The sequence below is a fragment of the Lissotriton helveticus genome, chromosome 9 (genome assembly GCF_964261635.1).
Source record: "Lissotriton helveticus chromosome 9, aLisHel1.1, whole genome shotgun sequence".
NCBI classification, from domain to species: domain Eukaryota; kingdom Metazoa; phylum Chordata; class Amphibia; order Caudata; family Salamandridae; genus Lissotriton; species Lissotriton helveticus.
Window position 1 is genome coordinate 330843388 of NC_136070.1, and position 23145 is coordinate 330866532.

General features: G+C 45.7%; 1 protein-coding gene across 14 annotated transcripts in view; it reads right to left on the minus strand.

The window, feature by feature from the left end:
- FOXN3 (forkhead box N3) overlaps positions 1-23145 on the minus strand; it is an 884367-nt gene that overhangs the window by 210806 nt on the left and 650416 nt on the right. For all 14 annotated transcript variants that reach the window (XM_078660028.1, XM_078660029.1, XM_078660036.1 and 11 more), the window contains one exon: positions 21301-21437. In XM_078660028.1, coding sequence (XP_078516154.1) covers positions 21301-21437 — 137 coding nt within the window. The remainder of the gene's footprint in view (positions 1-21300; positions 21438-23145) is intronic.

A 23145-nucleotide genomic window follows, 5' to 3' on the forward strand; every position in this document is an offset into this window, starting at 1 on the left:
GAAGCTCCACTCTGAAGCTCAGCTCCACTCCGAAGCTCCACTCCGAATCTGCACTCTGAATCTCCACTCTGAAGCTTCACTCTGAAGCTCCACTCTGAAGCTCCACTCTGAAGCTCCACTCTGAAGCTCCACTCTGAAGCTCCACTCTGAAGCTCCACTCTGAAGCTCCACTCTGAAGCTCCACTCTGAAGCTCCACTCTGAAGCTCCACTCTGAAGCTCCACTCTGAAGCTCCACTCTGAAGCTCCACTCTCCACTCTGAATCTCCACTCTGAATCTCCACTCTCCACTCTGAAGCTCCACTCTGAAGCTCCACTCTGAAGCTCCACTCCACTCTGAAGCTCCACTCCGAATCTGCACTCTGCACTCCGAAGCTCCACTCTGAAGCTCCACTCTGAAGCTCCACTCTGAAGCTCCACTCTGAAGCTCCACTCTGAAGCTCCACTCTGAATCTGCACTCTGCACTCCGAAGCTCCACTCCGAAGCTCCACTCTGAAGCTCCACTCTGAAGCTCCACTCTGAAGCTCCACTCTGAAGCTCCACTCTGAAGCTCCACTCTGAAGCTCCACTCTGCACTCTGAAGCTCCACTCTGAAGCTCCACTCTGCACTCTGAAGCTCCACTCTGAAGCTCCACTCTGCACTCTGAAGCTCCACTCTGAAGCTCCACTCTGCACTCTGAAGCTCCACTCTGAAGCTCCACTCCGAAGCTCCACTCTGAAGCTCCACTCTGAAGCTCCACTCTGAAGCTCCACTCTGAAGCTCCACTCTGAAGCTCCACTCTGAAGCTCCACTCTGAAGCTCCACTCTGAAGCTCCACTCTGAAGCTCCACTCTGAAGCTCCACTCTGCACTCTGAAGCTCCACTCTGAAGCTCCACTCTGAAGCTCCACTCTGCACTCTGAAGCTCCACTCTGCACTCTGAAGCTCCACTCTGCACTCTGAAGCTCCACTCTGCACTCTGAAGCTCCACTCTGCACTCTGAAGCTCCACTCTGCACTCTGAAGCTCCACTCTGAAGCTCCACTCTGAAGCTCCACTCTGAAGCTCCACTCTGAAGCTCCACTCTGAAGCTCCACTCTGAAGCTCCACTCTGAAGCTCCACTCTGAAGCTCCACTCTGAAGCTCCACTCTGCACTCTGAAGCTCCACTCTGCACTCTGAAGCTCCACTCTGAAGCTCCACTCTGAAGCTCCACTCTGAAGCTCCACTCTGAAGCTCCACTCTGAAGCTCCACTCTGAAGCTCCACTCTGAAGCTCCACTCTGCACTCTGAAGCTCCACTCTGCACTCTGAAGCTCCACTCTGCACTCTGAAGCTCCACTCTGAAGCTCCACTCTGAAGCTCCACTCTGAAGCTCCACTCTGAAGCTCCACTCTGAAGCTCCACTCTGAAGCTCCACTCTGAAGCTCCACTCTGAAGCTCCACTCTGAAGCTCCACTCTGCACTCTGAAGCTCCACTCTGAAGCTCCACTCTGAAGCTCCACTCTGAAGCTCCACTCTGAAGCTCCACTCTGAAGCTCCACTCTGCACTCTGAAGCTCCACTCGGAAGCTCCACTCGGAAGCTCCACTCGGAAGCTCCACTCGGAAGCTCCACTCGGAAGCTCCACTCGGAAGGGGCAAAGACCGGAGCATCACGGAACTAAAACAAATATAAACAAGGGCTGTGAGTTACTCTGCGCATGCGCGGGGGCAAGCCTGTTCATTCCAAGCCAGCCTCAGCCAGCCTCGGGAAAAACGAAAGTAATAAAAAAGCGAAACTGACACTGCCACTGCAGACAATGCTGCGCGCTCCCGAGGTGAAATCCGGCACTGAAAACGCTCGTAACACTTTGGTGTCCACTCTCCTAAAAACGGATCACATTAGTTGTCGAGCTGACAGCATTCATGCTTCGCATGAATGCTAACGTCAGCTCGACCTAAAAATGTGCTGGGCGAAACGAGTAGCAGATCTGCCGTGTGAAAATTGAAAGCAATTGTTGAATCCTCAATAAAAAAGCAATTTTTCATCACACCTGTCAATATTTGAGAGATGGCTATTAAGAACATCATTACCCTGGAAAGGGCTCATTAAATTACTTTCAAGGAGTAATCCTGTACCAACCAACGGAATAATGACAGCAGCACTGACAACGGAATGTGAGCAGCAAACCAGACGCATTCCGGCAGGAGCAGATTGTAAACACCATAAGAGTGGAGAGAACCACACGTTCTTTCTTAAGGTGGAATGTAAGGGTACATTGTTTACACTGGAACATATTTTCCAACAGAACAGCTGCTAATGTTGGGAGATACAGCGCTGTGGGGGTTAGACTGCATGCAAATGATGTCATCTGTGGTCCATGTGCTAACACATCATATGACTGACACTGCTGGCCTTCAACGCGATAAGTCACCTGACATGTTACAGTTTCATGTTATGAGACACATAGTTAGCCATCGAGGGAGACAGAGAAAGAAGGAGGGAGAGAAAGAAGGAGGGAGAGAGAGAGAGGGGGGAGAAAGGGAGAGGGGGGAGAAAGGGAGAGGGAGGAGAAAGGGAGAGGGAGAAGTAGAGAGAGGAGGGGAGAAGTAGAGAGAGGAGGGGGGAAATAGACACAGACACACACTATGGGACCAACGGAAAACCATGGAAAACATGGGGAGCGCAGGGTGTAGGCATGCCGTGAGAGTAGGAATGAATGAATTAATGAAGGGAAGAAAGATAAGAGCAATAGCCAAGGAGCAGAAAAGACCAGGTGCCAGAGTACGAGAAAAGAGAGACAAATGCCATAACTGCTGTGGGTACACACACATGTATGTGTGCTTGTATGTTTGCCAGCAGTGTGGTGTAAGGGTGGGTCAGGTACAACAATGATCGTGCATGACATATTCTAAGCATCATTCACCTAACCGTGGCCAAGCCTGGCAGAATTGTCAGCAGCCTAGATGCACTGTTAGCACGTTTGGCCTAATCATGCCATCCCAAGCATAACAGTACCTACCGTAGGTATAATGGTGTGGGCCTAGGTGGAGTAATCCTTGAAGCATTGTTGGCAGCCCTAGCATTATGCTCTCCAACTCCTGCATAATAATGGTCCTGGAATAAGGAGAACCAATCTTAACATATTGTTGGTACCTTTGGTCTAATAACTGCCATCCGTCACATAATCGTGGCCATCGTTGATTTAGTGTAGGCATTCTTGGCATTAGGGGGTCCACACCTGGCACAAGACATTTGTACATTGGCATTCGAGGCAGAGGCAGCAATTGTACAAGCAAATAGTAAAGTTGACAAGCCTGTGTCTGGGGGACACAGGTGTAGTTACTAAAAATGAAAAGATGATATTTCGAGACAAAATTTCTCCAGACAATTGAATGCTTTGATTTAGGAAAATTGAGCTCAGCAATAATAAAGAACTTATATTTTTTTCCCTTTTTTTGATTCGTACAGATATGTCATAACAGTTATAACAAGCATATCCTTTAACAGGATTGAACCAAGTCTATTGTCCAGAACAATGGTGTAAGAACTTGTATTTTGTAGGAAAATGTGTGTACTTTCAAAAACTGACAAGCTGATATTTAGACAAAATTATTGCAGTTCCAAAATTTAATTCACGGCTTGTTGAAGAGAATTATTGCTGATGTTCTTTTCCCAGTGCCAGAGGGCACTTGTTTGTATTGCTGTTATAGTATTACTCATAAGGTGGCAATTTATGTTGAAAAACATTTTTACGCTACTGTTGGTAACTCTACCTGAGGCACTGGGGACGGCTTCTACGGGATGTATGTGGCGACCACAACTGTAATCTTGTCTGATTTTCACCATATGCCAGTAGCAAAGGGTCCTTTTTATTGATCATCAAAATATACATTTGTTTAAAAGAATCGAAACGCATATTATATTCTACATTTCCTCATGTCTTTCGGTTGGTATCTTACATTTTTAATGACAAAAGTTTAAAAACGGTTAAAATGTAGAGATTTCAGTTTGCACTCAACTTTGTCATTTATCCTGGCTCCCATTCACTCTTCTATTAGTTCTTTTCTATAAAGCATGTTGAATGCTGCAGACATAAGAAACTGTAAATTACTGTAGTAGATGCAATTTAAGACTAGTGTGATCACAGCTGAACCTGTCCTGAATAGATTTTAAGCTATCACAAAAAGCCGTTTTACGCCAAGATAGCTCAAATCACGTCCGACAGAGACACCTAATAGGTGAAAGAATGATGAAAGTCTGTGACCTAAAGGGTTCATATAGATATCTCCTGTGAGGGATTAACTCATTGTACTATCTTGACTGCAGCTATAAAAACATATTTAAAAAGCTCAGAAATTGCAATTTCCAGAGATAAATGTAACTAGAAGCAAACGCTGTTTTTCTGACGAGAGTGACAACAGGAAAACAAATGTGAATGAAACAGTGAAAACCCCAGCAAAATGCAAACAACAAAACTGGTTAAAAGAAGTAAGAAAATGTGTTGTATTAGGAAATGCCACCTACAGAGAGAAAAAAAAGAGCTCAATAAGCAAGATTTCAAATCTAGGTAGCACCTACCAGCAGAAAAGCTACATCTGAACATGTAATTTCCGGACCCTGGGCTATGAAATCAGGATCTGCAACGTTTGTGAGCACAAATGAAGCTTAGGACAGCTGATAACTCAGTTTTGTACCCAGGTGAAAGTGTCAACTAGTGGTGAGAGTAAGAGAGGCCCTATGGAAGCATCATGGGAGTGGAGAATGTAAACGTGGAGAGCAGCATTTTTAGAGGGTGCAGGGATATTTTCACAATAAACAAGCATTGGAAATGCAATAGGTCTCGCAGCATTAGAGTTAGTGCTTTTAGAATTGTTTATGGGTTTTTTTAAAAAATCTTTAGCATTTTTGTTTCCTGTAGGCAATGCTAAAGAATTACAAAGAAAAAAAGCCATAAACAAATCTAAAAGCTCTAACTCAAATGCTCCGAGACCTATTGCACTGTGTGAGGGTGAGGGGTTGAGGGTGAGTGAGGGTGAGGGTGAGTGAGGGTGAGTGAGAGTGAGGGTGAGTGAGGGTGAGGGTGGGTGAGGGTGAGTGAGGGTGAGTGAGTGAGGGTGAGTGAGTGAGGGTGAGTGAGGGGTTGAGGGTGAGTGAGAGTGAGGGTGAGTGAGGGTGAGTGAGAGTGAGGGTGAGTGAGGGTGAGTGAGGGTGAGGGTGAGTGAGGGTGAGTGTGAGTTAGGGCAATGCAATAGGTCTCGCATTAGGAAAGTTTGAGCTATTGGTCTTGTAAATGACAATTTTTTTATTTATGTGTTGTTTTTGAAAATAGCTAAATTATTAGCTTTGTCATTTACAATGCCAATAGTTATAACTTTCGCAAATGTGACACCTATAGAATTTGTAATGCAACATGTTTTGTATTTACGTGACTTAGATGTATTGATATTACAAATAACGATGGCTTTTAATTTTTTTAATAATTAATACTTAAATAAAAGTCATTGTAATTTATAATGGCAATAGCTTAAACTTTTGTAAATAACATTTGTGAAGATTATGTTCAGTGTATTTTATTGTGACGAAAATCCAAGAACATATGTCAAATATTAACTTTTTTTGTTACATTTGTAATAAAGCTTGAAACATTGAGATAACATATTTGAACCAGTTGTTGTTGAATGGTTGAACAGATTGATGCTGTGGTGGAGCTCAGTGATGTTGTGGTGCCACAGAGTGATGCTGTGTTGGTGCTGAGTGATGCTGTATGCTATGCTATGTTTTGTTTTGCTATCCTATGTTTTGTTTTGTTATGCTATGCTATGCTGTTTTGTTATTCTATGCTATGTTTTGTTATGCTATGCTATGTTTTGCTATGCTATGCTATGTTATGCTATGCTATGTTTTGTTATGCAATGCTATGCTTTGTTATGCTATGCTATGTTTTGCTCTGCTATGCTTTGTTATGCTATGCTATGCTTTGTTGTGTTTTATTATGCTATGCTTTGTTTTGCTATGCTATGTTTTGTTATGCTATGCTATGTTTTGTTGTGTTGGTATGCTATGCTGTGTTTTGCTATGCTATTATGTTTTGTTATGTTTTGTTCAGCCATGCTATGTTTTGTTTTGTTCAGCTATGCTGTTTTGTTGTGTTTTGTTATGCTATGTTTTGTTATGTTATGCTATGTTTTGTTATGCTATGCTATGCTTTGTTATGAGATGTTTTGTTATGCTATGCTTTGTTATGCTCTGCTTTGTTTTGGTATGCTATGCTTTGTTATGCTATGCTTTGTTATGCTATGTTTTGTTATGCTATGTTTTGTTATGCTATTCTAAGCTTTGTTTTGTTATGCTATGCTGTGTTTTGTTATGCTATGCTATGCTTTGTTGTGTTTTGTTATGCTATGCTATGTTTTGTTATGTATGCTATGGTTTGTTGTGTTTTTCTATGTTTTGTTTTGCTATGTTTTGTTATGCTATGCTTTGTTATGGTATGCTTTGTTATGCTATGCTTTGTTGTGTTTTGCTATGTTTTGTTTTGCTATGCTATGCTTTGTTATACTATTCTATGTTTTGTTTTGCTATGCTTTGTTTTGTTATGCTATGTTTTGTTATGCTATGGTATGTTGTGTTGTGTTTTGTTATGCTATGCTTTGTTATGCTATGCTATGTTTTCCTATCATATGCTTTGTTTTGTTATGCTATGCTATGTTTTGTTATGCTATGCTGGTGAGGGTGAGTGAGGGTGGGTGAGTGAGGGTGGGTGAGTGAGGGTGGGTGAGGGTGGGTGGGTGAGTGAGTGAGGGTGAGTGTTAGAGCAAGGGTGAGGGTGAAAGGGTTGTGAGTTTGTGTATCCTATGCTTTTTTTGCTATACCATGCTATGTTTTGTTATGCTATGCTGATGAGGGTGTATGAGGGTGAGTGAGTGAGGGTGAGAGGGTGAGTGAGGGTGTGTGAGGGTGTATGAGGGTGAGTGAGTGAGGGTGAGAGGGGGTGTGAGGGTGAGGGCGCCATGGGGCCAAACGGGGAACGCTGTGATTTGCAAACCTAGACCTAATAGCAAATGTTCACATTAAGTATACATTGAGTGGCAGACAACATCCATCGTACTCTAAGCCTTGCTAGTTTGCTTGGCAGCCTCTAGCAGATACATCTAAACACTTGTAGTAGGGAGGCTCAGCTCTTCCCTCCCCACAGTCACCGTGTGTGGGCAGGCGAGCCATTCCAGGTGCTCTTCAAACAGCTATAACATTGCTATCGTCTTCAATGAGCACGATTACTCAATGTCCTCACAGAACAACAAAGCCCCTAACAGGAAAGGTCTACACCACGGAAGAAATAAGTAATATTGCCTTAAGTAAAACAAAAACTAGCCATTGACTAGCAGTAGGAAATGCGAAGGAATCCGGCGCGTGACTTCTATGTGCAGTGTTTGCTAACAGAGCACGGCAGAGGCAGGGGCAAGCGAAAACTCCATTCCCTATTCTAAAACAAGTTTTCGTGTCAGGAAAAATAAACCGAGAACACAATGCGTTCTTCCCCGTGGAGGAGTTAAAATATTTCACTGCACCACTTGGAGTTACATACGCATTATATAGATCCATGTATGCACTTACCGGTCTCAGAGGAGCCTCTCTCAAACGTGAATGCAAAGAACGCTGGGAGAAGCAGTGTGAGAACAGTGGGCCCTTACATGAAAAAAAATTTGCAAACATTTCTTTTTAAAAAATTTACACCTTTAATTAACAAAATATGGGTTTAGGAAAATAAAAAGTCAAGAAAAGGCGGGTTTAGTATAATAGGGCTGCCTTAAGACGAACGTCACGGATGCATTGTTTGTGTCCATTAGTACGTGGCTCAGAAAGGGCCCAGAGAGCTGCTCTGTGTGTACTCTCCCATCTGATCTTCATTAACTGTGGTAAACACTGTAGTGAGGTCAACCCTTCCCCTACCCACACAAAACGAGGCACTACAAGCTGCAGAGCCTGCAGCCTGTCCTTGGCATGTTTCAGAGAGAGACATACATGACGCCAGGAGAACCAGCACGGAGTGGCATTGGGCCCCAAACCTGAAGAGCTCCAAATATTCCCACGCTATCTTACTCTCTTGAAGGGGAACAAATGGCAGAAAGAGGGCCCTGGGGCCCCGCACAACAGGAAGCACACAATCCAGGCATCGGGCACCTTCTGGGGATATGTAAATGGATTATGCAAAGGCACGGGATGACTTCCTCTCAAACGGGCAATTGATTAGCACGTCCACTCTAATCTGCAGCACCGAGGCCAGTCCCAAACACAGCGCAGCGGTGGCTGCATTTCAGACAAACATCATTATTTTTAATGCGCACACTGGTAAAAACTGCATGGGACAAAGTGAACAGCAGAAAGAGCATCAGATGAGAAAACCTGCCCGCAAACTAAAACTATGCCGTGCACTTTTAGCCAACGCACTTAAAATGCATGAAGGCAACTCTTCTGAAACAAGCTGGAGGAGCGGCGGCAGTTCAGCCGAACTACATAAAATGTGCTTCTGTCATAACAGAGAGTGCTCGGAGTCTAAACAGGCCGGGGCAGGAATTCCTGGAGTCAAATAATTTGAATGTTTACAGCGTGACAGAAAAGAGCTGCATGCGCCATTGTTGACTGGCCGCCGTGTTAAAAGTGAAAGCGGGTGCCGCGCTGAAACCTAAGCGGCGCCCGGGATAGGGAGGGGGCGGGCGCCCTTGTTGACTGCTATTAATGTAAAAGGGTGCATTTTCGTAGGTCTGCGCGTAATTTAAATTAAAAAAATAACCAACAGGCAAGCATAGGGTCAGATTGACAACATGCAATATTATCAAGTGTCAGAAAGACAGCTATTTCAAAGAAAACAAGCTCTCGGCATTGCGTGGCGGGAGGGGGCGGGGGGGAACGTCGAGGGCAGGCAGGATGACTCAGGGGAGGGGGCGGAGCGGGGCAGAGCGGCATGTGGGTGTGAAGAAGCCGGGCCTTTGAAGTGAAGCTAAGCTTCACTTCAAAGGTGTCGGAGGAATGCGGGCGGCTGTGCACGCGCTTTTAAGCTCAATGCACATGCGCATTGAGCTTAAAAGTCACGGGCACTGCAAGGAATCGCCACGATTCCTTGCAAGTTAGATAAAGAGTCGATGAGCCCCTATAGTCTCGCTTGCTCGATGCGCATGCGCATCGACAGGCGAGACCTAAAAACGTGGAAGGAAACAATGAGGAAATATATAAATATCCAATTCCCCTAAACGTGCTTGTGGATTCAAAATTCTCCTAATCCAAAAGCTGAGGACTGGAAAATGTGATGTAAGTCTGAAAATCGACAAAATCATAAGTTTTTCATGGTTCACACCTACCAATTTATTTTTTATTTCCAATAAATGTGGGAAGTTCTGCAACCTGTGAGACTTGATTTGTTAATGTTTGGCATTCACTGTAGTTTTCAAAAGTATATTGTCAAACATTCTGGTTCTCTACAATATATTACAAAACATCAGACCTTGTACTGACACCGTCTGTTATACCGTACGCCACATTGTAGGGAGAGACAGACATCAACAGGCTGCTGGTTGTTGCAATACATTCTCTATCTCTTCTATGCTCATGACGAGCTCAGCTCGTCATGACCGCGCCCGTTACTTGGAATGCTCGCATGCTGGGCTGATTCCCCTGCAGTGCTGAGCTTTCCATTGGAACGGGTGTGGCCATGACGAGCTCAGCTCGTCATGAGCACCGGAACGCCGTAGCTCATGACGAGCTGACCTAGTCATGAGCATGGGGGCGCTGTGCGCGCCCCCCGCCCCCCAGCACAGCGGGGGGAAACAGCCCCGCAGCGAAGGGGTGTAGTCTACATTCTTAGCCTCAGCTACATCACTCGGGCACTTTAAAAACAGACCAGAAGACTGTATGGTGCACTTAACAGTTGCAAGACAAATATGCATATATAGATTTCAATTTTATACAACAACTACAACAGAAAGTGCTTCACATTATGGGAACATTTAATGAAAAATAGAACTACTGGGAGCGTTAGATAGCGTCAAAAACAATTTGCTCTTCAAAGATGTTCTCCAAATAGAACTTTTAAAAGGGTGACAACATGAGGCTATTGTTCGCCAGGTTTATGTTCTTATATGTCTTACAGGACCTTTAGGGGCCAAAAGGAGAAAATCAACGGATACTCTTTAATAGTTTTCTTTTTCGCAATTATGGAACAATTATACACCTTCACTGCCAAGACTCTCCGGGTACATAATGTTTGTGCACTAGGGTGGGGTCCATGGCAGAATTTCATGATATCCGCATGCAATAGATTTACCTACGTTAAATCTAAATAAAGATCTGGTAAATGTCGAGTGGTTGTGCTTAAAATGTGCACACCGTCCTCACTAGACCCTCTCAATAACAAATGGGTTTAGTAGTTTGAAGGAGGATTATAAACCTTCATCTCAATTCCCTATGAAACATTTTTTTCTGCCAAATCACCATTATATCATCCTTTAAATGTAACACCAATAAAACCGCCCTTGTTAAACACCATGGCAACTAAATTGAAAAAGCTATTAACAGGATCGCAGTTCTTTGTGAACATTAACCTCAAAATGACATGCACTGGGCCATATTGGCACACACACAAAAACTAGTCTTTTCATAATGCTGGCCAGACAGAGGCAGCATTCAGAGCACGTGGAAGTGGGTGGTGCTGTAGAAATGTAAATTAATGAAAAAATTCAAAGATGGAGCAAGACACCGTGAGGATATTCGTCTGCTGACGGCATATGTTGATACTGAGTTGTCTGTTCACTTAAACTATGTTGAACGAGTCATATGGTGTCTAAGTCTGCTTGGATACTTGCTGAAGAGATTAGGAATCCACTCTAAGTAACAGGCAAGTAATTTAACTATGCTGTCCAACATTATGGTAGTTGATTTCATATAAGGCTGATGACACAGTATGCAAAATTCCAAGAGTAGGTTGACTAGTTCACATAAAGTTCCTATAAGGATTTAATTTTTTCTTCATCCAAAGTACAATAAATAATAGCAAGTAAGAATTTAGAATACTTTTTTCTCTCTTGATCTCATTTGCAACTATAGTTATGTGTGAATTTGTGAGCCCATGCCCTACGTTATAAAGCCTGGTCTTGCCAAAACAGTCTTTTGGCGCACAGAGTATTGTGGAACAAGACTCAATACTGTAATAACCCTTTGACTTCCAGAGGGACCTGTGCCATTCCAACCAGTCAGGCTTCTATTCTGCAGACTGTGCCTGCTTGGGGTATTATTGCACTCCACATCACAAATACCCCCATCCCAAAAATGAACTGGCTTGTGCTTCGATGGAGAAGCAAGGAAATACTTAGGCCGCCGGACCTGACGTCTCTCATTATTAAATTTCTCACTCTTCAAAATCAAGAAGACAGGACGACAGAAGTGAGGGAGGTAGGCAGGGTCACGTGGCATTTCCATGAGGGATTTGGAGAAAAATGCTAGTTCTCATGGTCGTTAATGTACAGTAACATGCAAACTGTGATAGTACAGATGCCACAGGATGCTGAGGTGCTTTCTACATTAGTTAGCCCACCTCAAAACCAACAAGCAACACATAGACACATTAAATCAGGCTCCTATAGGACGTAGTAAGGCAAGAGCTAATAACAGTGCAATTGCATATTGCCCCCTTACCACTGCCATTATCATATTAGGAAAATAGGGCAATGGCTTGTGAGAGAACAACTTATCTTCAAACTTCACAAAAGACAGGTAGGTAATAAAATCAGGTACAGGAGAAAGAGTACTGGCTTCTGCACTACAAGTTGTTAAAACCCTCAAGTGAGATACTGTAAAATTAAAGAACTAGAATAATTGTGAGCTATCGAACAGCTATCCTGCTGCCTAAAATGTCAGCAGTGAATTCTGTCACACTTATTGCCATCATCTAACTTAGTTACTTTTTTTTAAACCAATTGTCATATATTGTAGTAAACATATTAGAACACAAATCACACAAAAATCTTTGTTTAACTGGCTTACAGAGATGCAAAAGGGACCTAAGTCCCATGGAGCACAAGGGGGACATCTGAAAGCAGATGTTGATTCGTATTTGGGTTTCCATATACTCACCAAGCCAAGACATCCTCAACGTCTGGATAGGATGCAAGGAGTCAAAACAAGCAGTGGGAAAGCCAATGGGTCTCATCTATGCAAGAGCTATTGGCTTTGTTGATGTGATTTAGCATGCTGTCCAGCAGCACACCTGCTGGACAGCATGGCTAGATTTGGGTGAGCTCAACGAGGCAACCAGCACTGGTCGTGTCATTGGCTTTTTTTTCTTAGTTGGAAGGGGCAAGGGGTGGGAGGGGCAAGCAACAACGGGGAGAGGGGGCGGGAGATGGGACAAGTAATGACACTGGCAGGGGGTGGGGAGGAAGGGACAAGCAATTACAGGGGAGGCAGGGGAAGGCAAAGCAACTATGGGGGAGGGGCGGGTCAAGCAACAACGCAAGAGTTGGGGATAGGTCAAGCAACAACACGGGATGGAGAGATTAAGAGAGACAAGGCAAATAATGACGCAGTATATGACGTGAGCGGGACAGAGACAGCCTGCAGAAATGTGCTCTCTTATGGAGTACTGCAAGTAAAAAAGTGCCTCCAAGAAAGTGCAAGCAGTGGAAGGACACTGCACCAGAGTAAGAAGCAGGGGAGGGAGGAACACATGAAGAGGAAGTGAAGCCAGCATGGACTGACCAAACAGGAACCAGTAATTAAGAGTGACCATGAAGTCAACCAATGGGAAGCAATAGGAGCGCTCCAAGTCCCCCTTTAAGTTAACATTTTTCAAAACCAACAGGGCATGTGCTGTCTCAAGAGAAACATACAAACCACCTAACCAATAGCTTTATCGTCCAGGTCACCTGAGAGAAGACTAGGTGTCTGAATCCACAGCACCATATGTGGAACCAAAATCTTGGATCATATTATAATGAGATGCCTGTAAGCAAGGATGACATTTAAGTTAGGTCATCTAGACCTCTGAACTACACACAAACTTCAAGTCTACATGGATGAGAAACAGAAAGCCTCATAAGGTGTGAAGCCCCTAGAGCAGCAAGCCCATTTTGTGTTTGATGTCTTCACAGTCAAAGAGTAGAGCACAATGTTTTAAGTGTTCTGCTACCCCTCCAAGTAATTATTTAACAAACAACTTAAGGCCAACTACTTGTCTACTCCCAGTAAATAAGCAGTTGAAACCCTTTATTTGAAATTTTATTTTTGGTGTAGTATTCAATAAAGTAACGTATTTTGAGATTACAATGGAAGTCTATGTTTTATTATTTCACATTCAATCCTTTCACTCTTTGTGGTTTTCAATTCTCATTATCTAAAGCGGTCTGGGCACATCAGGATCTATTTACACCACATGTTGCTCTAAAATAAACAAAAACCAAATAGTTGGCTAACCTACTCTGTCTTTTCTTTGCCAGTTGCAGTCTGATGCGTTAAGCGTGGCTACAGGGTTTCTCTGCAATGATGTCCTCAGTGCTTGCAATGGAAAGAAAGAAGTGCAGGCACTCTGTGCCAGAGTACCTGCTTGTTTCTGAGAAGTGCCGGTACTCTCCAATGAAATGTATTACATTTCTCTTGAGAAGTGCCGGTACTGTCCCACTCAAAATAAAAAAGTGCCGGTACTCCGTACCGGACAGTACCGGCCCATTTAAAGCACTGGACGTCCTAATGCCTTTTACTCGTCTGGTCAAAGTTTGAGCTTAACTTCGAGATTTCTAGGATATAGTGCAATTTTCTTCTCTAGTTTAATGGTGTGTCCACAAGATATTGGGAATGGAGTTAAAGTAAGAAACGGTGGATTGTGAAGGGCCATCAACAAAACTCAAATTTAGACTACATATCAAAATAATTTCACTGATCAGAAGGGTACACATATTTCACGAGGCCTATTCCTTCATCACTGGCGTCTACTCCCCTCTGTATCTGTTGGTGAGGCTGGACCTTCAAGCAACTCCTCCTCTTCCACTGATCTTTGGTGGCAGGTGAGTACCCCAGTGCTTAATATGTAAAGGAAAGAATGTTTGTGCTCAAAGCTCTCCTCAGAAACCCTGGCAGGAGCAATTAAACTTCCCGATGCTGAATACCACGGCTGAGTGTATTTTCACCTCATGCCTTTTTAATCCACAACCAGACAGTACTTGCCAGTTTATCTTACTCTTGCAGGTTCCTGCTTTGTGACTGTTTTTGCCAATTATTTTGTCTTTCTTTTCCTCCCTCTTTCCGGTCCGTGTGTTTTCCCTCTCTTGCACTTGGAAAACATTTGATGTGGAAAAATAAGTGCGAGTCCATAAAAACATAAGTGTTGGTGCGCCCTTCCACCAGCAACCACTCTCTATATGGAGGTAGAATTAAAACCAGGAAGAAGGAGCTTTTCAAGGCACTGAATGGTGGACTCTGCTACTTGGGCTGAAAGAGAGATATGGAAAAGTGCTCATGAGACATCTAAAGGGTCACAATGACCTTCTGAACTTGACCCTTCCCTGGCAGATCAGAGCCCTGGACCTCGCCCGCCAATCCTGGGTGTGCAGATAGACGTTCCACACTCTGGTCTGCTTCAGGCAGACTAAGTGCACCGCTGATCTTGAATACTCCCAGTCTGCCTGACACAGTCATAACATCTAGCTCTCTGTCTGTTTTAAATTAACAGGGAGCAGTTAAACGTTCAGTTACCTTAATATAAATTTCACTTTACTTGGCCAGTGGATTTTTATTAGGAATATTTAAAGTAACATGCAATTTAGAACGAGGTAGGAAAAAAATGTATTCTACAAAATCTGAATTTCTGAAAAGACTTCTAAGGCTACCATCAAAGAGGAAAAGGGGCAGGCTCAGATTATGAACCAAACCTCTGCAACTCCCTCGCCTCCTACTTCCACAACAAGATCGCGGACATACACTACAGCTTCAGCACTCAACCGACGCACGCCACGACCGACCCACCGCCCCCCACAACCACCCTCCGCGCCTGAACCCCGATCAGCACCAAAGACACCGTCAACACGATGAACTCCATCCACTCCGGATCTCCGACAGACCCCTGCCCTCACCACGTCTTCAACAAGGCCAACGCTGTCATCGCACCCCACCTGCGGGACATCATCAACACCTCCTTCGTCACCGCTACCTTCCCGGAGAGCTGGAAGCACGCCAAACTCAGCGCCCTACTTAAGAAGCCATCAGCCGACCCCAAGAACTACCGCCCCATCTCGCTGCTCCCGTTTCCGGCAAAAGTCATCGAGAAGACCGTCAACAAGCAACTGGCCTCCTTCCTCGAGACGAACGGCTCCCTCGACCTCTCGCAGTCTGGCTTCCGGGCCAACCACAGCACCGAGACCGCCCTGATCGCAGCTACCGATGACATCCGAGCCCTGCTCGACAACGGAGAAACAGCGGCCCTCATCCTCCTGGACCTCTCCGCGGCCTTCGACACTGTCTGCCACCGTACCCTAGTACAGCGCCTCAGCAACGTCGGAATCCAGGAGAAGGCACTGGAGTGGATCATCTCCTTCCTCGCCGGAAGGATACAGAGAGTCTGCCTCCCCCCGTTCAGATCGGAGGCCACCGAAGTCATCTGCGGCGTTCCACAAGGCTCCTCGCTCAGCCCAACACTCTTCAACGTCTACATGAGCCCCCTCGCAGCCATCGCACGCCAGCACAACCTCAACATCATCTCCTACGCCGACGACACCCAGCTGATCTTCTCCCTCACCAACGACCCCGCCACCGCCAGAGCCAACCTACACGAAGGGATGACCGACGTTGCCAAGTGGATGATGAACAGTCGCCTGAAACTGAACTCGGACAAGACGGAAGTCCTCATCCTGGGATCTTCACCCTCCGCCTGGGACGACTCCTGGTGGCCCCCCGCCCTAGGCAGCGCACCCAAACCCACAGACCACGCACGCAACCTGGGCTTCATCCTGGACTCACCCTCCGCCTGGGACGACTCCTGGTGGCCCCCCGCCCTAGGCAGCGCACCCAAACCCACAGACCACGCACGCAACCTGGGCTTCATCCTGGACTCCTCCCTCTCCATGACCAGACAAGTCAACGCCGTCTCCTCGTCGTGCTTCAACATCCTGCGCATGCTACGTAAGATCTTCCGATGGATCCCCACCGAGACCAGGAAGACGGTCACCCAGGCCCTCGTCACCAGCCGTCTGGACTACGGCAACTCCCTCTACGCCGGAACCACCGCCAAACTCCAGAAGAGACTCCAGCGGATCCAGAACACCTCAGCACGACTCATCCTGGACATCCCCCGCCGCAGCCACATCTCCGGACACCTGAGAGACCTGCACTGGCTCCCGGTTAACAAGAGAATCACCTTCCGGCTCCTCACCCACGCACACAAAGCCTTACACAACCAAAGCCCAGGATACCTCAACAGCCGCCTCAACTTCTACGCTCCCAAACGCCAGCTTCGATCGACCAGCCACGCCCTCGCCGCCGTCCCTCGCATCCAAAGAGCCACCACAGGAGGAAGGTCCTTCTCCTACCTGGCCGCCAAGACTTGGAACTCCCTTCCGACCCACCTACGCCTGACCCAAGACCACCTCGCCTTCAGGAAGCAACTCAAGACCTGGCTGTTCGAGCAGTAGCGGACCCCCCCCCCCATGCGCCTTGAGACCCTCCGGGTAAGTAGTGCGCTATATAAATGCTTTGAGAAGTGTGGCTCACTGGTTAGAGGAGGCAGACCTGGAAGCATAGGTCAGCCCGGGACCAGGGTTCAATTCCCGGCTCGGCGGGGTCTTGAGTCCTAAAAATGTCCATGGACTCGACAATTCTCGCTCCGGTGCCTACTCGATTCACGGGTTCACACTCTGCGACTCTGGGCAATAGCTTGCTTAATCTCCACAACGGCCCCTCGCGGCGGGATGCCTGGCTTTCACCTTGCGGATACCCTGCTGGGGTTATCTCACAGGGGAATACCAGGACGGGTTCCCTAAGCAAGCGCTTAGAAACCGCTTGGTGATTTGCGCTATATAAATTCCTGTACATTTACATTTACATTTTGATTGATTGATTGATTGAATTGTTAAACACTATTTTTGTTTTCCATGTTTGCACCATCAATCCACAAGAGAGGATGCACCGTCATAAACCAGGTAAGTCCAGGCGCACCTCACCACAATCCTTTTATGTTTAAAGACTGAGTAAAATGAGGTTTTCCATTTTTGGTACCTCCCCCTCGCTCTGCAGTGAACATAAAAACCCACCAATGAAATGTACTGCATGCGCACTGGTTTCCCTCCAGTTCTGCAGGGACGGGCACTCCGGTGGGAATTGAAGCCATCGAATCCGACACAAAATGAACCATCAGCAGCTGTGCCATTCAGTGATCAGGAACATTTTATTACAAAACGAGTAAACCGTTTAAATTAAGAGAAGTAATGTTAGGGACATGTGGTAAAATTCCCGTGAGGGAACCTAATGTATGTCTCGAACGCATGTTACGTACACACCGCTGATGACCATATCAGGAACGATGGAAGTTTTACTTGACCCTTTTGTTGGCCGTAAAGAGTCCAAATTATTTCACAATTTTCCAAATGATCGTAGTCATTGCAAATCCCACCTGACATCAGCGTATGCATGACTGATGAGGGAGGAAGGGGGTGACCTCGGTTAAGGAATTACATATGCATTATTTTAGGATTTTTCTGTTCCCTGCTCTATAGGATGAAAACAAGCATTCGCCCTGTGCGCTCGACGCCATGTCTCGGTGCACATTTTGAAACAATTTGGCCCTGCAGTTTGCCAAGCCCGCATTTTGATTAAATCTCCCAAAGCCATCTGACCTCGAGTTGTCATCTCCGATAAAGCATGCGCCTTCTGATTTTCATGAAAACAGACAAAAGCAGGTACAACATCCTTTCAAAAAGGGCTTCAAGCCAACTGTAGTAGCTATGGCGGGTTATCCGTTGCCAGGGCAACAGCGTATCGCTACGTGCTAATGGCCTGTCCTTTTGCCAGGCAACAAACAGCCTTGTGATGCAACTGCACCTGTCTCGGCTATGTGTTGCCAAGGCGACGGCCGGGTCGCTATGGTTACCATCACGCTAATCGCCTAGCAAGGGCAGATATACAGCACTCCTCTCCGAAAGCCCAGCTGTTCCTCCCAATCTCTCACTGAAGATGGATTGTCAGGGCATGTGATGGAATGCTTTTCAACAGAGATGCCCGGGAACTTCGCCGATGTGCCTTTGAAAGGTAGCATTGTGCGTCACACGCCCGAGCAAATGTTGGACTTACAAGACGAGAAATACTAAACACTTCACCGTAGCAGCCAACCGCGGACATCACTTCACCAGACTGTTGGGAGTGTAATGGATATGCGGTGGCGTCCCGTCGATCCACACCATTAAAGATGGCTGCAAGAGCACACCATCAGCTTCTATTTAAGGAAACACCACGGCCCCTCGAGAGCCAAAGCGTGCTCGGAGACTGGCGCTGCTGAAAGGCGCCAGTGGAATCTAGAAACCAACAACTCGGCGGGTCTTAAAGATGAATGCGCCTGATTGTACATGGCGGGAAGGGTCTGAAGTCGAATTCACCGGGCCGCCATCCTTGATAATGGCATCACTCAGCCCTTGCTCGAAACCACTGCAGCTAGAAGTGTAAACTCATCACAAAGAGTATACATAACCAACAGGTGCAGCCTTTGACTCAACACTATGAACGACACAAACAGGGTTTTGTATTGTACTGTTATTCCTCCACAAAATCACTGCACCTGCCGTGGGGCCCCTTACTGTGGGATTTCTTTTCTGCCGTTCGTGGTGGGCAGAAGAGTGCTCTAGTGTTTGCCTACCTATTTGACTATTGATTCAGAAAACCGATTTCTAATCCCAAACCCACACATAATTGAAGTAGTGTTTCTAGGCAAATCACATCCCCTGCCTTTGAAACGTAAAGCAGAGAGAGGGGGGAAACTGGGCCTTCGGAAACAGACCAAGGTTAACAATAACATTAAGCAGTACATATGCTGGGGCAGCTGTGCGCTATAAAAATACCAAATAACATAACATAACATAACATAACATCGTGTGATGCTGTCTGAGCAAACACCGCTTGCTTTAAACTGTGAACTCGAACATCCACATGCGTGTTTATGGTGTTTTTAACTGCTCAGTGTTGTAATGAGCGCTCCTCCCCGCTCATTGTCTGCAAAGGAGCACACATCCTGCACCGAAGGCCCGGCAAGCCGCCTCCTGTATTCCTTCACAAAGCGGTCACCGCGAGAAGCTGGTCTCCAATATCAACCGCAGGCCGAGCACAAAAGAAAAACACACATGCACAACAATACCCGCCGCCAAACCGGTTCCACCGCCCCCTAGGAACTGTTTACATGGCGACGCACAGTTGCATGGACAACAGAGCCATCAGGCTCCAGCCCTGTGCAAACATGGCGAGGGCAGCAGCGAGCGTGCAGTCCCCTCTCGGCCTGCCGGCTCCCGGGGAGCCTTCCACCCTCATCGGTGGCCGCCTCCTGACCAGGAGCCCGGGCATGGGCCTCTCGTCGCCCCCGTGCTGTAACTGCCCCCATCCCCTCCAAGCCGAAACAACCTCACTCGACCCAAAGGCCTGACAAGGACGCGTGGACGTGGGTAAGGCTTCCTAGGCAGTGAGGGCTCCACAGCCCAGATGTGCGGTTGTTGCCACCATCAAGTTACACAGAGAGGGCAACGAATGGGAAACAAATGAAAGGTGGGCAAGCACATGATTCAAAGGGAAGAAACACTCAAGTTATGATGCAAGGGTTGGATAAGGGCCCGGCTCTAGGGTTTTTTCCTCTGGGAGGGCAGTTAAAAAGCACGGGTGGGCCACGAAAATGAATGGGTACTGGCCTAAAAAGAACGAAGTATTTAACCGATCTGACATTGTAAGTATTGGCATCGATTAGTTTTTGACATGCTTTGCATAACAACCAGCACCTCAGAAGCTACATACTCCGCTTTCTCTGATGTGCTTCCAGCTTTGGGAAGAGGAGGGATGCAGCTATGCAGAACTTTAAGACTGCAGCATGCTCCTGGATATGTGCAGCAGCAGAAATGTTTCTGATGTCAAAAAGGGCCACTTTCCAGCTTTTCATGTTTTTAAAAATCTTTGGCAGCTTTTTACTTTGCAATGCACTGAAATTTGAAAATACGATGCAAAAAGTCCAGAATCATAGTTCAGTTTTCAGGATATTCATGCTGGTCATTTGTGTATCATAGTGCAACTACTAAAACGCTACTGACTTCACGACTCTCTCCAGGCCTGAAAGTAGCCTATGTCAACGGTGTTAATCATTAAAATAAAGGATAAGGGAGAGCCCACTGAGCTGCATGCCCCCGTGAAACTTTTTTTTTTTTTTTGCAGAGTTTTATATAGCGCGAACTAGACCCGAACCGAATCAGGTATCAGAGCGCTTTACATATTTTTCCAGTTACGTTACATTTTACGTTTCCAGTTACTTTCATTTTAGGCACGGGGAGATTAAGTGATTTGCCCAGAATCACAGGAGGTTTTGGCGTCGTTACCGAGACTCGAACCCAGATCCCCAGGTCCGAGGTCGAGCGCCCTAGCCGTTAGGCCAACTCCTCTCCCCTATTATTACATTAAGGTGAAAAATGCTTTTTTTCAATTCTGAAATGCCTTGGGTGGGGCAGGGTATTCCTTGGATGGGCCTAGCCCACCCCCTAGAACCTGGCCCTGGTTGGATAATCCTGAAGAAATGTAGAAATATATCCCAGCCTGGGTTAAAAGAGAACACTTCACACGACAGACAAGGTGAATTTGGAGGGAAAGGGTGAACCACAAAGGACCGTTTACAGGGCGGACTGTTACACTGCGGACCTGGCTTCTTTCAGAGGCAGCACCTGCCACCACCTTCATCGTTTTTGAGGTAGGTTTGATGCCTATGTACATAGGTTTGGCACAAGAGGGGACTAAGTCTTATCTAGAAATACTAGGAAGGTCTCAGAGTGACAGCTCACATCATGGTATCTGTGGACAGCTATTCATGCTTTGTTCCATCTCTGGGTCAATTGTATTTTTTCCATAGATTGTCCACTAGGCAATTGTCTCATTCTGGCAAATGCATAAAACCTGAACTCAGTGGGCCTCGCGGCATACAGGTTACAGCACATTAATTTGGGCAGACAACAGATGGGCCTCACTTAATGTCATTATTAACATGCACATTTTACATTAGGCGGCAGCGCCAAATATAAGACACAGAGAAAGGGCACACACAACAGCATTTACTGAACATGTTCCAGCAATCTTACCTTTGATATGCCTGAGGAGACGTAGGGGGCGTGTTGAACACATGCGAGTACGCGTTGTAAGGGGTCTTTTTCAAGGCCTGGATAAGGTTTTGTCTGTATTCGGGGTCAATACACCACAAGGATCCCTTTCCAATACTCTGAAATAGAAGATGGCACATATTATAAGAGAAAGACATGATTGTGCTTGTCGAACATTCAAGTCACAAAAGGATACAGAGGCATCTGGCCGCTTCCTAAGCGGATGAGCTCAACATTGGCATGCATTCTAGGAAACAAATGAAAGTCGAGCCAAAAGAATTCATTGCTGTTACAGAAGGTGATGCTATCTTATGTTAACAGATATTTTATTGGAGGCACCAGATTTGTTGTGATCTGGCTGTTCGCTCTTAATAACCGAGAAGCCAAGCTAGCAGTGATTTTTTGTTCCTGTCAACTCAGCAAGATTTCAACTTTTTTAAACGCATCAAATTTGAACTTTTCGTAATGATTTTATTTTAACAAACTGGCAACAAAAAACCAAACTTTGAAACATGTTGAAGTAAAGTTAATGAGCTGTCAAGCGGCAATGGTATACATATTACAAAAGATCATACCATGAGGCAACCATTCCTTTGCGCATTACCTAATGGAGAGATTCAGAAGCTATAAAGGTGGCAGATTTGCTAAACCAACAGTCTTCGTAATTAGCCACTGCAACTGACAAAAGGAGTCCATGCAGCGAAAGTCTGTAAAAGTCAATTAACAAAAGCCAATATTTATTTTACGGTTTGAACGATTCCTCTTTAATGTCCTTGTTTCCACAACCCTAAGCCCTCGAACACATCGTATTTTTTTGTTAATATCTACGATGGTGATTGGGTAGAGGATGGCAAGATCAATTGGTAGAGCATTCTGAGAACTTTGAATCAATGTACACAATTTCAAAATCCAGGTTCTGAAAGCCTAGGGAGATTTAGAGCAGCTGATCGCTATGCTGGTGGCACCCTTTTAGATGAGCTTGCATTGATGGTCAATTTGATATCATTTTAGGTAGATCTTTACCTCTTACCCAAATACAAAGGACGCTAAAGTGCCTTATGATCACAACACATTTGAACTATTTTATCGAAAAGCGACCTTGAAGCCAACTTGCTCATCTTTCAAAAAGCGGGGACTCCTTCCACGAAGAACCACATATGACAGCTGGCACACCAAGATGGCATGCACAACAAGACAGAAATGGAGCGTATGGTTTCCCTCATATTGATGTGGAAACTGCTGTTTTTTGCCAATTATCATTCAGCTAGGGCTGTTCGTTTGGATGGCCGTGATCCACAATAGCATATTGAAATTAACACAGGTTAACATGCTATTAACGCCGCTAATATGTGCTAGCAATGAATCATCCTGGATGCAAAGCTGCATACGGCCCTGGAGTATTAATCGCACAAGGAGTGGGAGCAGGATCATATTTGTGTTCCAACATACACCCACGCCAGGAATTACTGGGCCTCTGCTGCACAGTCTGCAACAGTGACGGTGACCGCCATCTGCCCGGGAGCTGGAATCCCGAGGCGCACGACATGGACCAAAGCTTGTCTGATTGGCTGCTGGTCTAGCATCAAGTGGTGAACAGTTTTCAAGTCTACCAATGCAGGGTCTTAAATCATTATCATAAATGTAAAATGTAGCATGGTTTAAAGAAGATGGCATTAAATGGACGTTAAAAAGTGTTAATCTGTAGTCCACATACTACGGTGTTGATGAAGAAAGTGGAGGAATGTAGGAGGATAACCTGGATTTATAAAAACAACAGTGCAAATAGTTTGTAAAATATTATCAAGCACTCTGCTCTCAGAACTAAGC